Source organism: Varanus komodoensis, unplaced genomic scaffold (genome assembly GCF_004798865.1).
Source record: "Varanus komodoensis strain SLA01 unplaced genomic scaffold, ASM479886v1 scaffold1, whole genome shotgun sequence".
In the NCBI taxonomy this organism is placed as follows: Eukaryota; Metazoa; Chordata; class Lepidosauria; order Squamata; family Varanidae; genus Varanus; species Varanus komodoensis.
In genome coordinates, this window is record NW_025335268.1 from 8,028,608 (window position 1) to 8,048,068 (window position 19,461).

The 19,461-nt window shown below is 42.4% G+C and overlaps 1 protein-coding gene across 1 annotated transcript in view; it reads right to left on the bottom strand.

The window, feature by feature from the left end:
• Positions 1–19,461, bottom strand: part of ITPKB (inositol-trisphosphate 3-kinase B) — a 93,967-nt gene that overhangs the window by 73,725 nt on the left and 781 nt on the right. The window contains exon 2 of the mRNA XM_044436262.1: positions 12,640–14,564. Coding sequence (XP_044292197.1) covers positions 12,640–14,352 — 1,713 coding nt within the window. The 5' untranslated portion in view covers positions 14,353–14,564. The remainder of the gene's footprint in view (positions 1–12,639; positions 14,565–19,461) is intronic.

Sequence of the window (19,461 nt, forward strand, 5' to 3'; positions counted from 1 at the left end):
GTGTATTTTATCTATCCGTTAATTAGCACAGAGAACATATCATAAGCAAAGCTGATTTAGGATCTGAGGAAGGTGTGAAAATTGGTACATCAATAATGTGAGATATGCTGATGATACATATTACCACCAGAATGCACCAATGAATTGAAACTACCCTTGATGAAAGTGAAAGAAGAAAGTACAAAAGGACTGTAGTTGAACACTGAGAAAACAAAAATCATGACTGCTGAAGAATTACAGAAGTTTAATGTCAATGATGAAGGAACAGAATTTGTGAAAGATAGAGCATACCTTGGCCCATAATCCATTCAAAGGGCATCCAAGAAATTAGATGAAAACAGAGACTTACAAGAGCAGCAATGAAGGAACTAGAAAAGTGTAAGGACATTTCATTGGAAACCAAAGCCAAGATCATTCATATGAGTGTATTCCCAATTCCTATCTATGGTTATAAAAGCTGGACAGTGAAGAAAACTGACATGACGAAAATGCATCTGTTCAAAACATGCTGTAGGAAGAGAGCTTTGCAAATATCCTAGATGGACAGAAATACAAACAACTGAGTCGTAGATCAAATCAAATTAGAACTTTTCCTGGAAGCAAAAATTGTGAAGCTGAAGCTTTAGGCAAATCGCGAGAAGGCAGGATTCACTGGCAAAGACTATCATGCTAGGAAAGTGGAAGGCAGAAGAAGGAGACAATGACAAAAGATGAGATAGATCAATTCCATAATGGAAGCCACAGCCATGCGTTTACAAATGCTGAACAGAGTTGTTAAGGACAGGACATTTTGGAAGACATTCATTCGTAGATTCACCATAAGTCAGCACACATACAACACACCAGTTACAGGAGCTGATCCCCCAGGGCACATATCTTGCATTATCTTTAGAGGCAGCTGTGTGTGCTCTCACAAGTCACAGTGCTTATGTCTCTTTCTGAGGGAAACTTGCAAACTTGCTTTGTCCTCTGTGAATCTTTTCTCAGAAGTGACACAGGTGTAACTTTCAAAAAACGGATCTTTAAAACACAATCTAATGCACACGCAGGCCTTTTTTGCACGCTTGCATTTGGAAACCTGAACCCACAGCAAGAGAAATAGCTTCTCTATGATCAGGAATAACTTAATCCAAGACAACTCCACGTGGACTTTATGTGCAGCAAGCGCCTATAATTACCTCCTCCTAAAACTGAGATCTGTATGGACTGAACAGTGAGTGCAGACAGAGTAACCCATCAGTTAGTTGAGGAAGGATCTACTATTCTGAAAAATTAAATAGTTCAAGGTAGATAAGGAACATCAACAAAATAAGAAATGGTAAAAAATGTTCCTCAACTCAGGGTCAGCCCACCCATGAAGCAGGTATTTTGAATCATCCTACCAGCTAACAAACCACCCATATTTACCCACCCTCTCCACCCTCACCCTCCTAAGAAGTCTCACAAGATCCATGAGATCACTGCATTTCTTTGAGCTAAGTTCTCTATAGAGTTGATGAAGAAATGGTAAAGGGGAAATGGGATGAAGGAAGGGTATGGGGGGCGGGTTATGCACAGTGTAATGGTGGCGTTTCTCCCCTCTTGTCTTGCATGGTGAGTAACCTCAGCTCAATCATGTGTGCTTTACTGATGTTCTGAGGTGCATGGCCCATGTTATCACAAACAATATGACCATTTATATTTGCAAAACAAAAACAAAATCCTTCAGTGAGGAGGTCTGAGTAGCTCAGGCATATATTTCCCCTTTAATCTTTTTTTTTAATTCAAGGCTGGTCTTGCTCGATATAGCATCACTTAGTTTCCCTACACATGATATGTCAATCATACGGCTTGTTTCATATAGCTGGGTTTACATAAATTAGTTGATTTGCATTTTAATGAAGATTGCAGAAAGCAAAGTAAGAGGAAAAGAGGGGCTACATAAGGAGAACGAATAGGACAAGATGCTGGGATCATATATTTCTTCAATGTGCACATTTGGGCCAACCCAGAAGTCCTAAACCATAGATCATATCGTATTTGTTTATATGAACGAATAAAATATTGAAAATGGGGAGAGAACAGCATAAAATAACAAAAATGCATACCAGTCAAAGGCAGTGCCAGAAAGATTCTTCTGCAAATTCACAACCAGGGCACAAAGGCAGAAGACATCCTCTATCTCTGCCAGACATCTTATATTCATATATGTACTGCCACTCTTAACTATTATAAAAAATAGCCATTGATTAGCCTGTTCTTATCTACTACTTCTTGTTCAAAATTTTCTAAAGCAACTCACTATCACCATATCTTGAGATAGCAAATTCCATAATTTATCTAACTATTTTTTATACGCCATCCCAAGATGTCTGTAGTGGATGGGTTAGAAAAGTATTTAATAAATAAAGTATGAGCTATATGAAAAAGATCTTCCTTTTGTTAGTCCCGAATGTACTGCCAACCAGCATAAAAAGATGAACCGCAATTTTAGAAGCACATGGCTCTTGAGAATATGCAATGCACAATGTTATTATTTGTAATGCTGGGAACAATAGATGGTAAAAGGAGAAGGGAACAGCAGAGAATGAGGCAGCTAGGTGGAGTCACTGAAGCAGTCGTTGTGAGCTTAAGTGGACTCCGGGGCATGGTGGAGGACAGGAAGGCCTGGGTCCACTGGGTCGCAATGAGTCGGACACTACTTCGTGACTAAACAACAACAACAAATTATTTGTGGCTGTAATACCTTATTATATTATTCACTCTGAGTCTGCACTGTTGTCCAAGCCTGCTTCTACAATACCTGCAATATTTGGTCTTTAGAGATCTTTTTACTGTATTTCAAGCTTTTCTACATTACTGCACAATCCAATCAATATACCCAGTACTCTCCAAGATTGGGGGATTATAAGCATATGTTCAAGGAGCTAGCAGCATGGAGGCAAAGCACACCTTTGCTCTTCTTCCAACCTGCAAACACTTAGATTGCCAATCAAAGTGGGGTACCTAAGAGCAAGAGGAAAGGAGACTGAGATACCACCAGGGCACATCTTACCTCGGCAGCACCAGTCTCCTCCCCTCTTCACCCCAGAGACACAGCCAGCACACAGCCAGCACAGTTCTTTCCATGCCAGCTGCAAAGGGGAAGAGAACTGGAGCTCTGATCCCCAGCTACAAGACTGAAGTTATTTTTCAACTTCAGGGATCCAGCAATTCTATGACCATTTGAGGCTGTCTGGCAGCTGCAGGATTGTTCTGGCCATGGACTGCCTTTGCTCCACACCCTCCTTATACTAGCACACTGAATCTATGCATAGGTGCTTCAAAACAGAAGAGTCCCACTGCTAAAAACCAGAAGGCACTGCTCTGCTAGTCCATCTTTTCTTCTGTATCAATTTTCTGCAGTAAGAAGCAGCAATGGGACAACATGCGGGATTAAAACTGGACAGTGACAACATCTGGGCCCATTATAAAATTCCACAAATAAGGCAAGGTGTCTGCAACCAGCAGTGGGGGATTTTTTCTTTTTTTGGATATGACATTTAGATAGATTAGAGGCAATGCGGAATACAAAACATATAAATGAATGAATTAATGAATGAATGAATATTGGCCCCTTTTTAAAGATTTGATTTCAATTTTTTAACTGCATGAGTGTGTGAGAGAATAAATGAATAGATAGCTTGAAAGAGACTCTCTGGCACAAGGTACGAAGCAATGTGACGTTTGTTCCAGCACACAGCTTGCAAATCGGAAACAGGAACATTTGTTGCAAAAGAAAGCCTGAAGGAGGCTTCTGCTGCTAGCTTAGCAGAAAACAATGTGTGATAAGAAACTGGGTGAACAATAGCAAACTTCCAAAATGGAGGTGCTTACACTTCCCGGGCCAAGAAAAGCACTGAGCCAGATGACACAAGTCGGAGCAACTGCCAGAGGAACACCCCAAGGTAATGGGATACAGCAACCACAGGTATTACAGAACAGTCAGCTCCCCGACTGTGTGCCAAGTCCCCTCTGGCCAAAGGGCAAAGGGTTTGAAAGAAGAGGGGACTCAAGCAATGATCTTCTGATAACTGGGGAAAAGAATATAAGAACCACAACCTGGTGCCAGCTTCTTTGAGGCAAGACCTCTTCATGTGCAAGCCAGGAGAAGCAAACTGTCCACCCCAGGCCCTCTCCACATCTTCCTCCTCCTCCTCATTAAATATTACATTTTTATCTCATCATCTTGCTCTTGTGTGAGGAATCCACAATGGTTTAAATAACCCTCTTCTCCATTTTATCTTCACAACAACCCTGTGCAATTAGTTAGACTGAGAGGCAATGACTGACCCAAAATAGGGAGGGACTAGAATCCACTTCTCCTGGGTCCCACCTGAAACACTCTTAACTACTACTACTACTATTATTATTATTATTACATTTCTACGCCGCCCCTTGCCGAAGCCTCGGGGTGGCTTACAACACAATAAAATACATTGAAATACAATAGAACATAATAAATTACCATTAAATACAAAAATACAAAATACTATACCACACTTGCTTTTCTGCTGGGCTCACAACTTGGTCACCTGGCTGAAACAGAGAACCATTCCATCACCATTCTTTGCTGAGTGTTTGTGATAGTATATGAGCTATTTTGGTTTTAAAGTTTGCATTTAAATACAAATATAGCATTTATGCTTTTTCCCCATATAAAACTCACTAATTTTTTTAATACTGGGGTCTATGCACAACAAGTTTCCATGCCTAAAATCTGGCAACTGCTATCTATCTATCTATCTAGCTATGTGGGGCCATTTCTATCTCATCCTATACAAAAGTCTCTGGACAGCAAGATTTAAACACATCATTAATGACATAGTAATTAATGAAAACACAAAAGGTGCAAGTCAAAATAGTTTGATGCTAGCATGTCCTGTTTGCGTGATGCAAGTAGAAAGTGATTTTTCCAATAGCTTTGGTTGCTCAGCAATGAAGAAAACTTGTACAAACAGGAATATCAATGCAGCTATGGAGATCTGTCCCAGATAGGTATGCTGAGACAGGGTTAGACTGAATGGGATTCCTCCACTGGAAGCAGTTGGAACTACTTCGTTTAACAAGGATAAGTACAAGGTCAATAAAAACAACTAATTATGAGAGACCAGTAAAAGGGAGGACTCATAGCTCTGTGGCAGAGCACCTCTTTGCATGAAGAAAGTTCCAGGTTCAATCCCAAGCACCTCCAAGTAGGGCTAGGAAAAACTGCCCGAAACCCTGGAGAGCCAGTGCTGCCAGTCACAGATTCAGCATATGGCAGCTTCCCATGTAAAAAGCAGGGGAAACTGAGAACTGAGTCAAAATCACAATTTTTTTCTGTGCTCTCATTCCCTGACTCTTCCTCCTGCAAAAAACTGTGTTTTATTACAATGGGCTTGCAAGAGCTGCTTTGCTCCCCCACCCTCCCTCCTGTCAGAGGGGGTGGCTGCCAGTTGTTAGTTAGCCCAGCTATGTGACTGCCATCTGCAAACTAAGCATCTGTTGAGCCAAAAGCAGCTGATGTGGTGGTGAGGATTAATTTGTGCTCAGAGCTGTGTTGAACCCATCCGGAGGGCACCAGGTTGGGGGAAGGCTTCATTAAAGGTACTAGGAAGAATGGAACACAGCTGCAAAAAGCCATTTTTTATCGTTGTAGGATTTTATTGTTTTAGATTATTGCTTTATTTTTTAAAATTGTCATATTAATTGGTTTTTAGCAGTTAAAATAGATAAACACTGAAATGAATGAATCATGTACTAGGAATTATCTAACAGCACTGCAGCCAATGTGACCAAATGGACAACATGAAGAACTTGGATATGTCTGATCCTGGTTTGACTCTTTTTACAGCTGTGAAGTTCACTGCTCCTCTCAGCCTAACCAACCTCAGAAGTATTTTGCAAAATTACATAAAATTTTGCAATACCTTTCGTCCACTGCAAAATGCAAGTAGAATTAGAATAGCTCAGAATTAGAGTAGCTTCTTATACTGGATGTATGGTAGGTAAGGAACATTATAATCATGCTGTGCCTTTAGAGTAACTCAGATTAGGCAAGAAACCTGTATGATCAGCCTGAAGGACCTTTTCTAGGTAATTGCTCCAAGCAGTGCTGCCAACCTACTGTATTTGCTCTTTCTTCTCTTCTTTTGCAACTGAATATATTCCTCTCCAATTTGGAAAACGCAAAAATAGCATAACCCCAGATTTGGTTAAGACTCTCTGGCCAGACTGTAGCAGCAGCTAAGTCTGTCAAGCTCACTGTGGTTCCAGTGATCAACACAGCAGTTTTGTATGGCCACTGTACATACCCTTTCTCTGTTTGTTGTTCTAATATTTATTTATTTGTTTGTGATATTTATATGCCATCCTATTGCAAAAGCCTCAGGACGGCTTACATAAATACAAATATCAATATACATAAATTATAACAAAGTATCAACATAAAAATCAACATAAACAAATCAACCCACTCTGGCTGCAGTTAAAATATAATATTAAAAATACAATATTAAAGCTTATTAAAATATTGATGAAATAAAAAGGTCTTAACCTGACGCCAAAAAACATATAATGACAGCACCAGGCAGACCTCTCTGGGGAGAGCATTCCATATTATACATTCTATAATATATATATCAAGATCCCACAAGATGTGGGAAGGCTTCTCTGTGAGTCTCCAAAATCCTATAGCTAGATTATTAATCTGTATACTGTAAAGACAGACTAGGGTTTATACCTTCCATTCAATTTTACTTACTATATGACTAGACCATTTCTTTTCTAAAATACAGAGACACCGACAAAAAATCTGATTCCCATGAGTCCTTCATGGTCACAAAATGGGAATAACAGCAGCCTACCTCACAGGATCATTGTGTAGACAATTATATCACAGCTACAAAGAACTTTGCATATAAATCCGGGGGTAGCTGAAAAAAACTAAGGCTGTGGTTAGTCTTTCACAGTGCAGCAGAAAAGCTGTGCTTTCTTCAGGGTTGGATTTTGTTCAGGTTAAGAAAAAAAGTCAACCTCAAATTACCTTTTATCTGATATATTCTTACCTAACTATACACTTGGTACTGTGGGTTGCAAAACAGCTTCAGATGCTACTGTGTTGAAACATCAACACACAATATTTTGCAGAGAACGTTTGGAGGCATTAGGACAGGCAACCGGAAGTTCCTGAAAGGTTCCTTGATCATGCAGACAAAGAAAGCCAACATGTGCAACACTAAGTATACACCTCAGAAAGAAATGCTGCTTTGTAGTGTATGTCAGAAGCCGAGGTTCACAGACCACTTTTCCTTGAAAAGCTTTTTTTATTGCCCCAAAAGCACAAATCACCCAGAACAAATCTCTGAGCATGTACAGAGCAGTTTCTTGAACCCAATCTGGTATTCACCTCCAGGAACCCTCCTTATGAGCATGCCTTGGTACCATCCCTTCAGGATGGGTTTGTTGAAAGCAAGCATACCTCCTCACCACATGCCAATATTCTAATTGCGCTGCCCTCCTCTGCTGACACTGCGGGGTCAAGAGCTGGGGCTGCCTGAGAAACTCCCTTGTTCAAAGCCCCTTCCTGCCACCTGTATATCTTGGTTATTCCCAGGAACTGCCTGCCCATCTGGGGAGTCTGGCCGTGAGAGAAGTGCCTCCGTTTCTCCATGTCAGGATGGCCCATTCTCCCCAACACTCTCCCTTTCTGCTTCACACCCAGTCCTTTAGAATGAGCACCCCAAACAGCCACCCTTCTCACTCCCAGAAATACTATTCACAGTACCATGCCTGAAGCTTTTCCAGAATCAAGATGTATGAAGTTACTTGAAGAAAATAAATTATGATGGGAAATTTTCAAATTACATAAAGATCCAGCTCGGGCAAAAAAGCTAAAAGAAATATATGGATGTTTCCTTTGGAAATAACACAACGAGAAGTTCACTACCATTTAGCCCTCACAAAGCCCCTGAGAGAGTACTGAACAGGGGTACAAAAATTATCCCTATTCAAGCATTCATCGTAAACATGTGAAAGTGCCACATGCGCAGGGTGGCAGAGGCAGATGCTAATTCCACACTATCTACTATTGGCTTTCACACATTCAGCACAAAAGTCCAGGGGAACTGCCTCCAGTGTCAGTAGCGATCTGCCTATGGACACTAGCTGCTGAGGAGCGTGGGCAGGAGGGTGCTGTTGCATTCCTGTCCAGCTTGGGACTTTCTTGTGCATAAACGGATGGCCACTGTGTCTGACCCAGCTTGTCACTTATTCTCTTAATGTTCCTAGAAGCCTTCCTTCAGCAATCCATGCTGAATGTGTGAAGGTTGGGAGGGGCATGGCTGGCACGCACTGGGGATGTCGGTGACAGGGCAGAACACACTCTTCCCCTCCAGACACATTTGTGCCCTGATGCATTCAGGCTGAATGCCTGAATAGTGCTAGTATGTTTTCCTGACTGGGTCACTAATCGTTCCTGAATTTTACAGGACAGGTCTGTTCCTGGCTTACAAGCATTAACATGTTCAACTACTGCAGAATATACCTAGGTGGGCAAAGGTCTTTGCACTGGTCTTACTTAATTACAGAAGCTCCCACAAGATCTAGCTCTGGAGTTTAGTTTAGGTTGGTCAGACAGATTAAGTCAGCAGTCTCACTTTGGGCTTCCAGGGTTGTTTTCCCAGTTCGAATTATTGGCGCATCCCCCACTGCCATTGTACGCAAAGACATATGCTCACAATTTATGATATCACGCATCATCAGTTTAGTTTGAGATACTTTACCGGATCTCTCCTGTTGTTCTGATCTCCACAAAATGAACATTAGGGGAGCTCATAGCTTCTCTGTGTGTATGAACACATATGTGTATACACATATATGTGTAGACATGTGCATGTGTGTGTCAGCTGTGTGCATATTCATATGCACATGCACCATACATCTGCTTCTTTCCACTGATTACAGACAGAAACAAAGTCAAGAGCCCCATGAATAATCCTATTGATATTTTGACTTGAACAAGAAGAAAAACCTGATGAAGTTGAAGAGTCTTGTCGCTAAATGACAGTAAAAAAGCAATTCCAAAAGTAACCACTCTCCCTGAGCAAAAACTCCTGCAAGCTAGCTTGCTTCCTAGAACAAACCTTGAACCTTATATTAGGTCATCAGTATATGACCTTATATTAGGTCATCAGTATATTTCATTCATGCATCATAATGGCTGTCTCAGTCGCTATGGACAGCCAAGTAAATCAAGGATGGAAAACATGCAGCCATTAAGAAGGTGTTCGAATGCTATTCCCAGCATCCCTTACTGTTGACTATATTGGGGAGAGATGCTGGAAATTACTGTTCACCAACATTTGGAGGGCCACAAGTTCTCCATCCCTGTGCCTGAGTTTTCTGTTTTCTTTCAAGTAGGTGTTGGAGAGCCTATCCACCAACATTACTTAAAAGAAATAGTGAAATGCTGCCTGTTCAAATGTAGGCATCTGGCCCTTGTTACTTATCAGAAGAAATTAAGGTTACATAATCAGCCATTTGCACAAAATCTGTCTGGAAAACTGATTTAACTATCAAAAGAGAGGCAACAGCCCATGGTCCTATATTCCACAATTCTCACATACCATGTATTGCTGAAATTGTCCTTATATTAGACAAAATAAAAAAGCATAAGGTAATTCTTTTACATTTGGCAAACTCTCCAACTAGTCACAACCTAAAGGTTATTTTGTCAGGATGCCATCTTAGGTACATATTAGGCAATTCCCCTACAACAGGAACCCTAAGAAGGGACACTCTCTCAGAAAAAACTTGTTAGAAAACTTCTTGGTTTGTTTAAAAACTAACAAATACATCTTGCCAGAGCTAAACTCACCTCCAAGCATCCAACGAGGTGGATTGTAGCCCATAAAACTTGTGCCACAATATCTTTTTTAGTCTTTAAGTGAGACAGTCATTAGTTTAACAAGCATAACTTCTTCCCTAAGTATAAACCAATTGCCTCTCACTGCAAGAATGGGTTTTGTCTACTTTCTTCTGGAACAGTATACTGTCCACCATGACAGCTTTTAAAAGAATTGCAGAAAGCCCACAGTTGGCTCCCCCTCCCACACACACACACAGTTAAACTAGCACTGAAAAGAGCTAGCACTGACTCACCTCACCCCAAACAGTTGTGCTCAAATTGTCCAGCAGGGCATATCAGGGCATCCTTTTGAGTGACATTTTGATAGTAGGAACCAAGGATGTTGGGGCTTATATCTCCCTTATATAGGAATAAATATAAATAAATGGTTCTTGATTTTTCACTAATCCCAAGTAAAATGTTAACACAGCAAGCTTTACTGACAGGAAGATCTCAGAGCACCTTCTTGAAACTTAACAAGGATTTGTGAATAACTTGCTCATCTGATACATTTCTATAAAGGAGAAACTGTTATTTAATTAGAGGAATCAGAGGATATGTTCACTAAAAAGATATAAAACGGGACCGTCCTCCCCAAACCTCAAGCACACAAATGTACCCCAGTCTGTATTTGTGATCAACAACTATTGCAGTATAGCAGAATTTAAGTGAGCTTTGGCTGTTGGACAGTAGCAAATTAAATAAATAAAAAACGTAATCCTCATATCAACAAACTGGCATATATTGGCTAACCCTGCAAATGGTGCCTTTCCCTAGTGACACATTTGAAAATGAATGCATTACAAGTCTTATTAGGTTTAATGTATCAAAAACATTTTCTTCTATTCAAACTTTTCTTTAAACTCTATATGAAACTTCTCTAATGGTCACAGCATCTTCATGTGATGAGTTCACTTATCAAACAGAGTGCCTATCACTTGCATTGGCTTTTTAACTGAGACTGAAAACATGAAGCATTCCTAATTAATAACAGCTGAAGGAATCAGAGCAATGAAGTAGAACAGTAGGACAAGCTAGCAAGGGTTTGTTTGTTTGTTTCTAAAGATGACAAATAAGATTTTCTCCCATTCATCTGGGACAAGCAATAGTAGCTGAAGCTCTTTGCTATCAAATGCCTTGAGATTCATACAATCATTTCTCCTTCTGTGAAATCGTCTTCTGCCCTTATTGTAAGTTGGCAATCCTTATAGAATACAATTGTGTGTAGCTGGGACACTTCTGGGATCACAGTCCTAAAGAATTATCTGGGTAGAGGCAAACTATATAGCTCTGCTCCACCCCCATGCACACAAATGTACCCCAATCTGTATTTGTAATCAACAGCTACTGCAGTGTAGGAGAATTTAAGTGGAACAGGTTTGTTCAACCTGACGTAAGGGGGTTCTGTGCAAACACATCAAAGCCTTTAAAAACTCTAAAGCCTTTAAATCAGACTTAAACAGATTGTTAAAAAGATAATACTGGTTGCCCTTTTATAGAAACATGCTGAGGGCTTCTTACCTTTTAAAACTAAATTCTGATAATCTATCAAACAAATTTAATTGAAGTCTGCTTTTTTGTATAGAATTGGAATATGTTTCTGTTGTTAAGCATGATGAATGACACAATCTCAAGTATTGTATTTATTGCTGACTTTCTGCTGGACCTATGTTCAAGCAAGTCATCACTGGTGCTAGGATGGTGGAGGTACCATTGTGTGTATAACCATGATCATCTACAGATTTCATTGGGATAATTAAGCCCTTCCATCTTCCTGGGCTTTGCAATTCACACTGTGAATATATTTTGTTCTATTAAGCAAACCCTATGGACCTTTACTTTTTTCTCACTGATAAATAATCTTTGATTCAGTAATTATTGTCCCTGGTCATAGGATATTCTGGATTCTTATAGCAGAGTTCTACATGTAATAGCCACTTAACTGTCACTTGCTTCAGCAGGACTGTTTCCCCCTCCTCCCCAAAATGTGTATAGGATTGCAGAATCAGCCTTCACTTAAGAGATCTTACTTGGTATCCTTGCATGCATACAGAAGGCAAACAGACTTTATTCTCTCTAAATAGATATAATCTTGCACTGCACATTGACTGCATGATCAAAGGTTTAGTGTCATCTGAGGCTGCATAACTTCCAACCAGACATGCATAGCATTACACTGTAAATTACCTTTATTTAATTAATCCACCCTGAGTGTATGATGGTCTCTAAAGCTGAAGACTTCTGGCAAGAAACCATAGCATAGTGAGAATCCACCTTTAGTTTCATCCTCAAAGTCAGATATTCCAAAGTTCATACACCATTATCTAAGACTTGTCTTAACACAGGTTTGTTCCCTCCACCCATCAAATTCCATGGGCATTTCTAGCACATGATCATACAAATTTTTCTGTCACGGGATACCAGTTATACGACTAATGTGAGGACAGATAATCTCCCCCTTTCCCCTCTCCCCCTTTCTCTCTCTATATAGCTTGGGGAACACACAAGTGATATTAAAGGATGTTAAAGATTAGGTGCTAATAAGCAGTAATACAGAAACTAACCAAAAAGGAAATTAATAACAGACCCATATTTCCCTTTAAAAGGATTCCCATCCACTAATGTATGGGGGTTATAGAGGGATGCCAACTGCACCTGGAACTTTCTGCAAACCACTGAGAAGCCTATTGTTGTCCTACTAGTGTTGAATACAAGGTTTGCTGGGAACTTACCACTCTTGGTTTATCCAGGGTCTGCAGGAAGGCTGGACTCTGGTCCAAGGATCGTTCAGGATCACTGGAAATGTCCTCCTCAGATTCTTCCCAGGATGAAGAGAAGCCAGTTGAAGAAGCTGAAGACGACGACAGCTTCCTGACAGACAAGTTCTTTTGGGGGGCTCCTCCTGCCTCATCCTCCTCCTGAGCGTCCAGGTCAGTCACAATGACAGCAGGGATGCTACTGCTGCCTCCGCCTCGTCCTCCTCCAAAGCAACTCTCCCCTTCCACTAGGGACTTCTCCTGTTGTTGTTGATGTACTTCCACGGAGGCTCCCCAGGGAGGCTGCTGCTGCTCTGTGGGATGCTGCTCTGGCAGCCCAGTTCCATTGGATTCAGCCATAATCTCAGAGCAGGACTCCAGTGGTGACAGCAGTGGTGCCTGCTTCACAGAACAAGTCAAAGCTAGCAAGCAGCTGCTGCTGCTGCTGCTGCTGCTGCCCTTGCTGTCAATCTTGGCAAGACAAGGCGGGTCTCCTGTTGGGAGCGGCTCTCCAAGGGGCTTCTCCATGGCGTCTGAGCCCTGCCCTCTGTGAAAGCTGCTCCTCCCCTGCATGGTTTGTAAGAAGCCTTGATTCTTGGAAGATCCACTCACCTTGCCAGCATCACCTTCACCTGGCTGCCCCTCGCTGCCCCTCACCCCCAACGCCTCCGTGCCCTCACACCACCTGGAGTTTACCAGATCTCTGGAGTCCTTTCCTTCAGGAGATCCACTTCCATACTCCAAGTCCTGCCCCACACCAGATCCCAGTCTCCTCCCGGTGTTCCCCGACTCCTGCTCCCTGAAAATCCCATTCACCCTCTCCATCCCATCTGAATCACGTGCCTTTGGCACTGTTTCATCCAAACCCCAAGCCTGGGGCAATTTGCTCCTGATCTCTGCCTCTTTCGAACCTGGTGCTCCAGCGACCCCACCGTCCAGACCAGTCTCTGCTGATCGTTGCCCCAGGAAAAGCCCGTTTTCCATCTCCATCGCACCCTGCAGCACCAAGGAGCTGCTACCAGTCTCTCTCCTTTCCGCCACGTATGACAGACGGGTTGCTGAGTCTTTCTCTGCCTCCCGCTCCGACGTCTTTCCCGAGCTTTCTAGCCGGGACAGCAGGCTCTCTGGCGTCTTCGCCGCCACCACCTGCTGTTGCCTCGACCCCCTCGTTGCAGCGTCTTCAAACATCTGCGCGGCCCGTGATGGTCCGGGGGAAGGAGACCGTCTCCTGGCCAATGGGGAGCTCTTGGGGGGAGAGGTGGCAGCGGAGGCATCCAGACTCTGCGCTTGGATGCGCGCCTCGAAGAGCCCCACTTTCTGGGTCACTTGCACGTTCTGCAGCTCCCGCTGAAGGATCCTCGCCGAGCTGGGCGAAGGCGAGCGGCTGGAGCGGGTCCCCCAGCTCGGGCTGCTGAGCCGTCGCGGAGTCCTGCGTGCGAACGCCTCCTCCCTCGCCTGCGGCAGCTCTCCTGGAGGAAAGAGGAAAGCCGTGGCGGCGCTGCTGGAGCCGCCGCGCCCGGGCCGCGGACAGTAGCTGCTGTGCCTCTCGCTTCCCCGGACCAGTCCGGGCAGCACCTGCCTGCGCGTCACTGGCGGCGTCTTGCTCTTGCAGCCGCCGCCACTCTTCTCCTCTTCCTCGGCGCTCTTCATTATCACTAAACTGTTGAGCGCATAGCAAGACACGGCCATAGTAAAAGGTCGGGCCGCCGAGGGAGAGGCGCTGCTGCTTCCTCTTGCTGCTATTGCTGCTTCTCCCAGGTCAGCCCCTGCCGAGCAGCCCACCACGTCCTTCGAGGGCTGGCGGCGGCGGCGGCGGGGACAGTGGCAGCTGCAGCATGGCCCGGGAAGCCACGGATGCGTAGGGGCGAAGAGCCGGCCCCCGCCCGCGGCTCCATAAACAACTGTGGAGGGACGAAACAGAGAGAGGGAGAGGGTACGGTCAGCGCGGGAAAACTGAGGGACCTCAATTCGGACATGCTAGTTGGCTGCGGGAGGCAGAACTCGGCCAATGGCGGCATGGCTCAGGTTTTGGGGAGGAGCTTGGTCAAGTTTTGGGGGACGAGAGGGAGGTGGGAGGCGTCGCCAGAAGGGCTCGCCAACACTTCAGCTCTTCCTCTTCTTGAGGATGTTTAAATCCCCTGATCCCAAAAAGCAAAACTTAACGTTGTATTGCACAGAACCACTGAGATACCTCAGTGTTTACCTAATTTAATCTAGTTCAACAAATAAAATAAAAATCAAGGACAAACTATTGAGCCATTTATTTCAATTTCTTCATAACATTATGTCAAATCTAAGGAGCATAGACCGTACTAACCTAGGGGTACAGTCTTGTAACTGTTGAGACAGGAAAAAACTCCCCTACAGTTCCCACCATTCTGCAGTTAGAAAGGGCTTTTTTTCTGTTTAAAAATTTTACAGAATTGCTATCCCAAACCGTTTTATAGCCCCAATTCTATTTTTCTCATGCAGGGGCACAATCCTGGCTTATGTGACTAATAAGGAAATTAGTTTTGCATATTGGCTAAAGTAACTTTCCCTCTACTTTCAGGGGCAAGAAAGCATAGCTACAGATATATTGAGATACAAGTTCTAAACAAGATTATGCTTAGCCCTATTTATTTTTCAAAAAGCTAAGAGGACTGAGAAGTTCAAGAAGGTGAAGCAGGCTGAGCAGGGTGGCCTGACTTAGCAAACCAACTAACCTGGGGGCTCGCCTTTCCCTCAAAATCTCTTTAGTCCTAAAAACTTTCAGTCACAACAGCCAGCATTCTGCTCATAGGAATGGCCAGCAAGGGAGAAGGCATAATACTACAATATATTCTTCAGGACTAGAATTTTTCATTAGAAATTAAGAATTGCTAGAGACTGGGGCTTTATCTGTTCAGCTATGCTATGCTAGGAGGTTGTACATTAAGGCTGAAGAGAATAAAAGTTGAAAACTCACTATGGATCACCATAAAACTGCAGAGAGTGGTAACTGTCCTATTTCCTGACCTTGGACTTGAGGAAATTATAGGCAGTGGAAAAGGAACCTAGGGCTCAAAACATATCCATAATGCTGAAGGAAGTGAGGCAGTGGGGCCTAAAATTTGATTTCCTTCCTGGGAAGTAAGGTTATCATGCTTAGGAAAACCAGCAAGGATGACATGAACTATTTTTTAAGGCAAACTGGAAAAGGACAATTGGAGGCTCTAGACATATGCCTGAAAAATCTGTAGGAAAAGATGCTGAGATGTTTGCCAACCCAGTGGGGCTAATCATCTAAGAGGTCACATGAAACCCAAGCTGGAGGCATAGGTTCAAGGGGAGCACAGAGAGGGTAAGGGAACCAGAGAAGCAGATATTCCCCAGAGTGTTTCTTTGGGTGTGCTTCTACTTTATGCTGCTAGTTTGCTTTACATCGCAATACTTTACACTGTGCCTTGGCACATTTTTAGTTTTTCTATATTCTAACGATACAGGGTGGGTAACCTGTATCCTTCCAGACAGTGCTGGACTATAGCTTCTGTCATCTGGGTCTCTTCGCCATGCTGGCTGAAACTGCTGAGAGCGGCTGTCCAAGGATATCTGGAAAGTCACAGATTGCTCTCCCCACCCTACCGGTTTCCTACTCCTTGAATTTTTGAGCAGTTGGGCAGCTTGCTGAAAGCTACATGGATTTGCTTCATGTCTGAGCCAGCTATTTAAGACTGTAATCTAACGTACTTAATGTGAGAGGAAGTCCAATTGAATTTAGTGGGATTTATTTCTGAGCATAGGTTGGGCTGCACAATACACAGTTATTTCCTCCAATACTGAGAATGTGCACATGTATTATAAGCACTACCTATTGGACTGTATATGTGTTGGAGTGTTTGTGACTTCCATTGCTACAGGCCACCAGCAGGAAGAGTGCTGCATGTTTGTGGATGAGTCTATGGCCTATGTATCTAATATGCATCTTTGTGCTACACTCTGCTCCAAATTAATCAGCATCTCTTACTTTTTGAGCTAAGTTGTGTTCTAGAGACTTTAATTTTGTACACATTTAGCATCCTTCACATTGTGGCTAGCGCAAGTGTATTGATCTGCCTATTTGGTGTGCCTAAGTGAATAAGTATCTGTGGAATTTTTGCATATCCTGGCTTATATGACACAAACATGAGATGAGCTTTCATCGCATTATGCTATCTGTACACATTTTTAGTTGCTTTGTCTGATGGTTCGCTGCTCTTTGAATTGAATGAACCTAGTTGGAGTTACTGTATGTGTGGGGTTAGGGTTGCAATCTTATGCAATTATGTGAGAATTAGTCCCACTGTGAGATTTACTTCTGGGTAAATACATATAGCACAATTTTCAGTTACTTCCCCTTATATCAGAGTCACTTGGCCAAATGCCTCTTGCCTTATATAAGATGAGGAGAAAAAGAATATGATATTACTATGTTGTCAATAAACAAATTCATCAATAAATGAATAGAATCAGGCATTTTTGCTGTGTAGACCTATTTTTGTGATGCCTTTTCAATATTACAATTATATTGCAGTTATATCTCACTTTTTTCCTCCTGCGAGGAACTCGAGGGCTTAGTTAGTTCTTCTCCACTCCATTTTTATCCTCGCAACAACATCCCCTAAAATAGGTATCCGTTACCCAACTTCCTTTTGTACTCAAATTCAGGGAGATTAAAGGATAGTGAATGGCTATAATTTGCCTCACCTTTTAATGCATACTTACAGGACTGGGAATTCTAAAACACTCTGAGGACTGTTACATCAAGTGGTTATCTAGTAGATAGAATCTAATTTGACACATGTGGTGTTGTGTAGCAGGGGGAGGTAACTTATGGCTCTCTAGAAGTTTTGGCCGACAGTTCTCATCAGCCCTAGCTGACATAGCCAACAGTGAGAAATAAGCCCAAAACATTTGGAGAGCAACAGCAAAAACATCTGCAGGCTTCTGGTCCATATCTAACTCTTTTATAACAGAACCAACTATCTACGCATAACTTACATTATCAACAGAGAGCTTTGTGACACCTTAAAGATCAACAAAGGCACATAAAATTTCAGAGATCAAAGCCATTTTGTCTGATGCATGAAACGTGGTAGTCCCAATGGACAGCATATATTTTCATCTACGGAGCAGCAAGGTAGATAGGACCTAAGAGGTCCATGGACAGGATTATCAACAAGTTGCTCTTTTTAATATTAATAAACGATATTAGAGGGAGGGGTTAATTCTAATGAGGGCCCTAGTGTCAGTAGGGAATTCAACCCTTTCCCTATGAACTATTTTCCAAATTCCTTACTACTATCTGCATGTTTTGCCACATGCAGCAAACAACAGCTGGCAGAAGAACTGTAATAAAGAAAACACCCTGGCATAACTCTTCTCATCCAGCACCCTGATGCTGATCTGAATCTTCTACCGCTCCTGAGCTGGTCCTGATCTGAATCTTCTAACAAAAACGTTGTTATTAACATTTTTAAAACTAGGAAATCCTGCACATGGAACTCCCATCTTACTTAGTTTGACCCTAAAATTACAACTTTGTAGAAGAGAGGAAGTGTATTCTACCCACAAACATGTAGGTTACTATACATCTATACATATTTAGTTAATCCTCTTTGTTGATTTTACTGCAAAATTTGCAGATTGTTATTTTTATTATTACACTACATTTATATCTGACCCTTTTTCCTCTTGTGCAGAAAGCAAGGTAGCTTACATTGTTTCATTTTATCCTCACAACAGCAACCCTGTAAGGTAGGTTAGACTGAAAGGCTGCAACTGGCCCAAAATCACCCAGTGAGTTTCAGATCTGTGTAGGGACAAAAACCCTCATCTCCTGGGTTTCCAGTTCAGCACTCTACTTACCACACCACGCTGGCTCTTATAGTGTAATTTTTTAAACACTTCGTAATTTCAGAATTGGCTGTCATGGCCCTAACCCTAATCCATCCTAGCATTCCCAAATTAATGAGGCTTAAAGTGACCAGTCAAAGCAGCTGTACAGTCCTAAATTGGGAAAGGACAGTAAAAACTTAGTACCACTTATAGTCCTTGTCATGTAAGTACATTTTTTTGCTTTTATAACAGAACAATCCCATGCATGTCTGCTCATAAGTAAATCTCACTGAATTTAATGGTGTTTACCCCCAGGTAAGTGGGCGTAGGATCACAGGCTAAACTTACTGTGCGATTCATGTGTTCTCATGGATATTTATATAAGTTTGTAACGGATCTCTAGATGAAGACTGTCTATTATTCCTTGGTACTGCTTTGTACCTACATGTGAGCATTGCACTTGTATCACCTGTTGCTTTCCAGCTATCCTTTTAATGCGCACAGCTGCAATTACGATCACACACATTTCCTTGTATGAAGCAGTATGAAGCTGTACATTACAGCTCCCAAATTCATTGAGCAGGATGTGCGCCTATTCTAACCCCCTATTATCTACATTTTTATGTCCTAGAATTCTAACATAACTATTTTTATACACAGCAGTGCTGCATACAAATATTTCCAGTGAACCTAGCCAAGTCAGAGGCGGGCTTTTCTTACGGGTAATGTGTACTGGTGGGAGTAAAAGCTCACTATCGCATACTAATTCGGTGCTCTGAACCTGAATGGCTCATTAAAATTGCAGGCCATTTCATGGAAACTTAGAGTGTGTCCAAATGTGGCCATGTGTATTTATGTACAACCTAAACTCCGTGAGGTATGTCTGCAGCCTCACGCTGCAGGGCAAATGGCAATTCCTACCACAAGCCCTGGCAGAGGTGAGCTCTTGCAAGTGGTCCACTC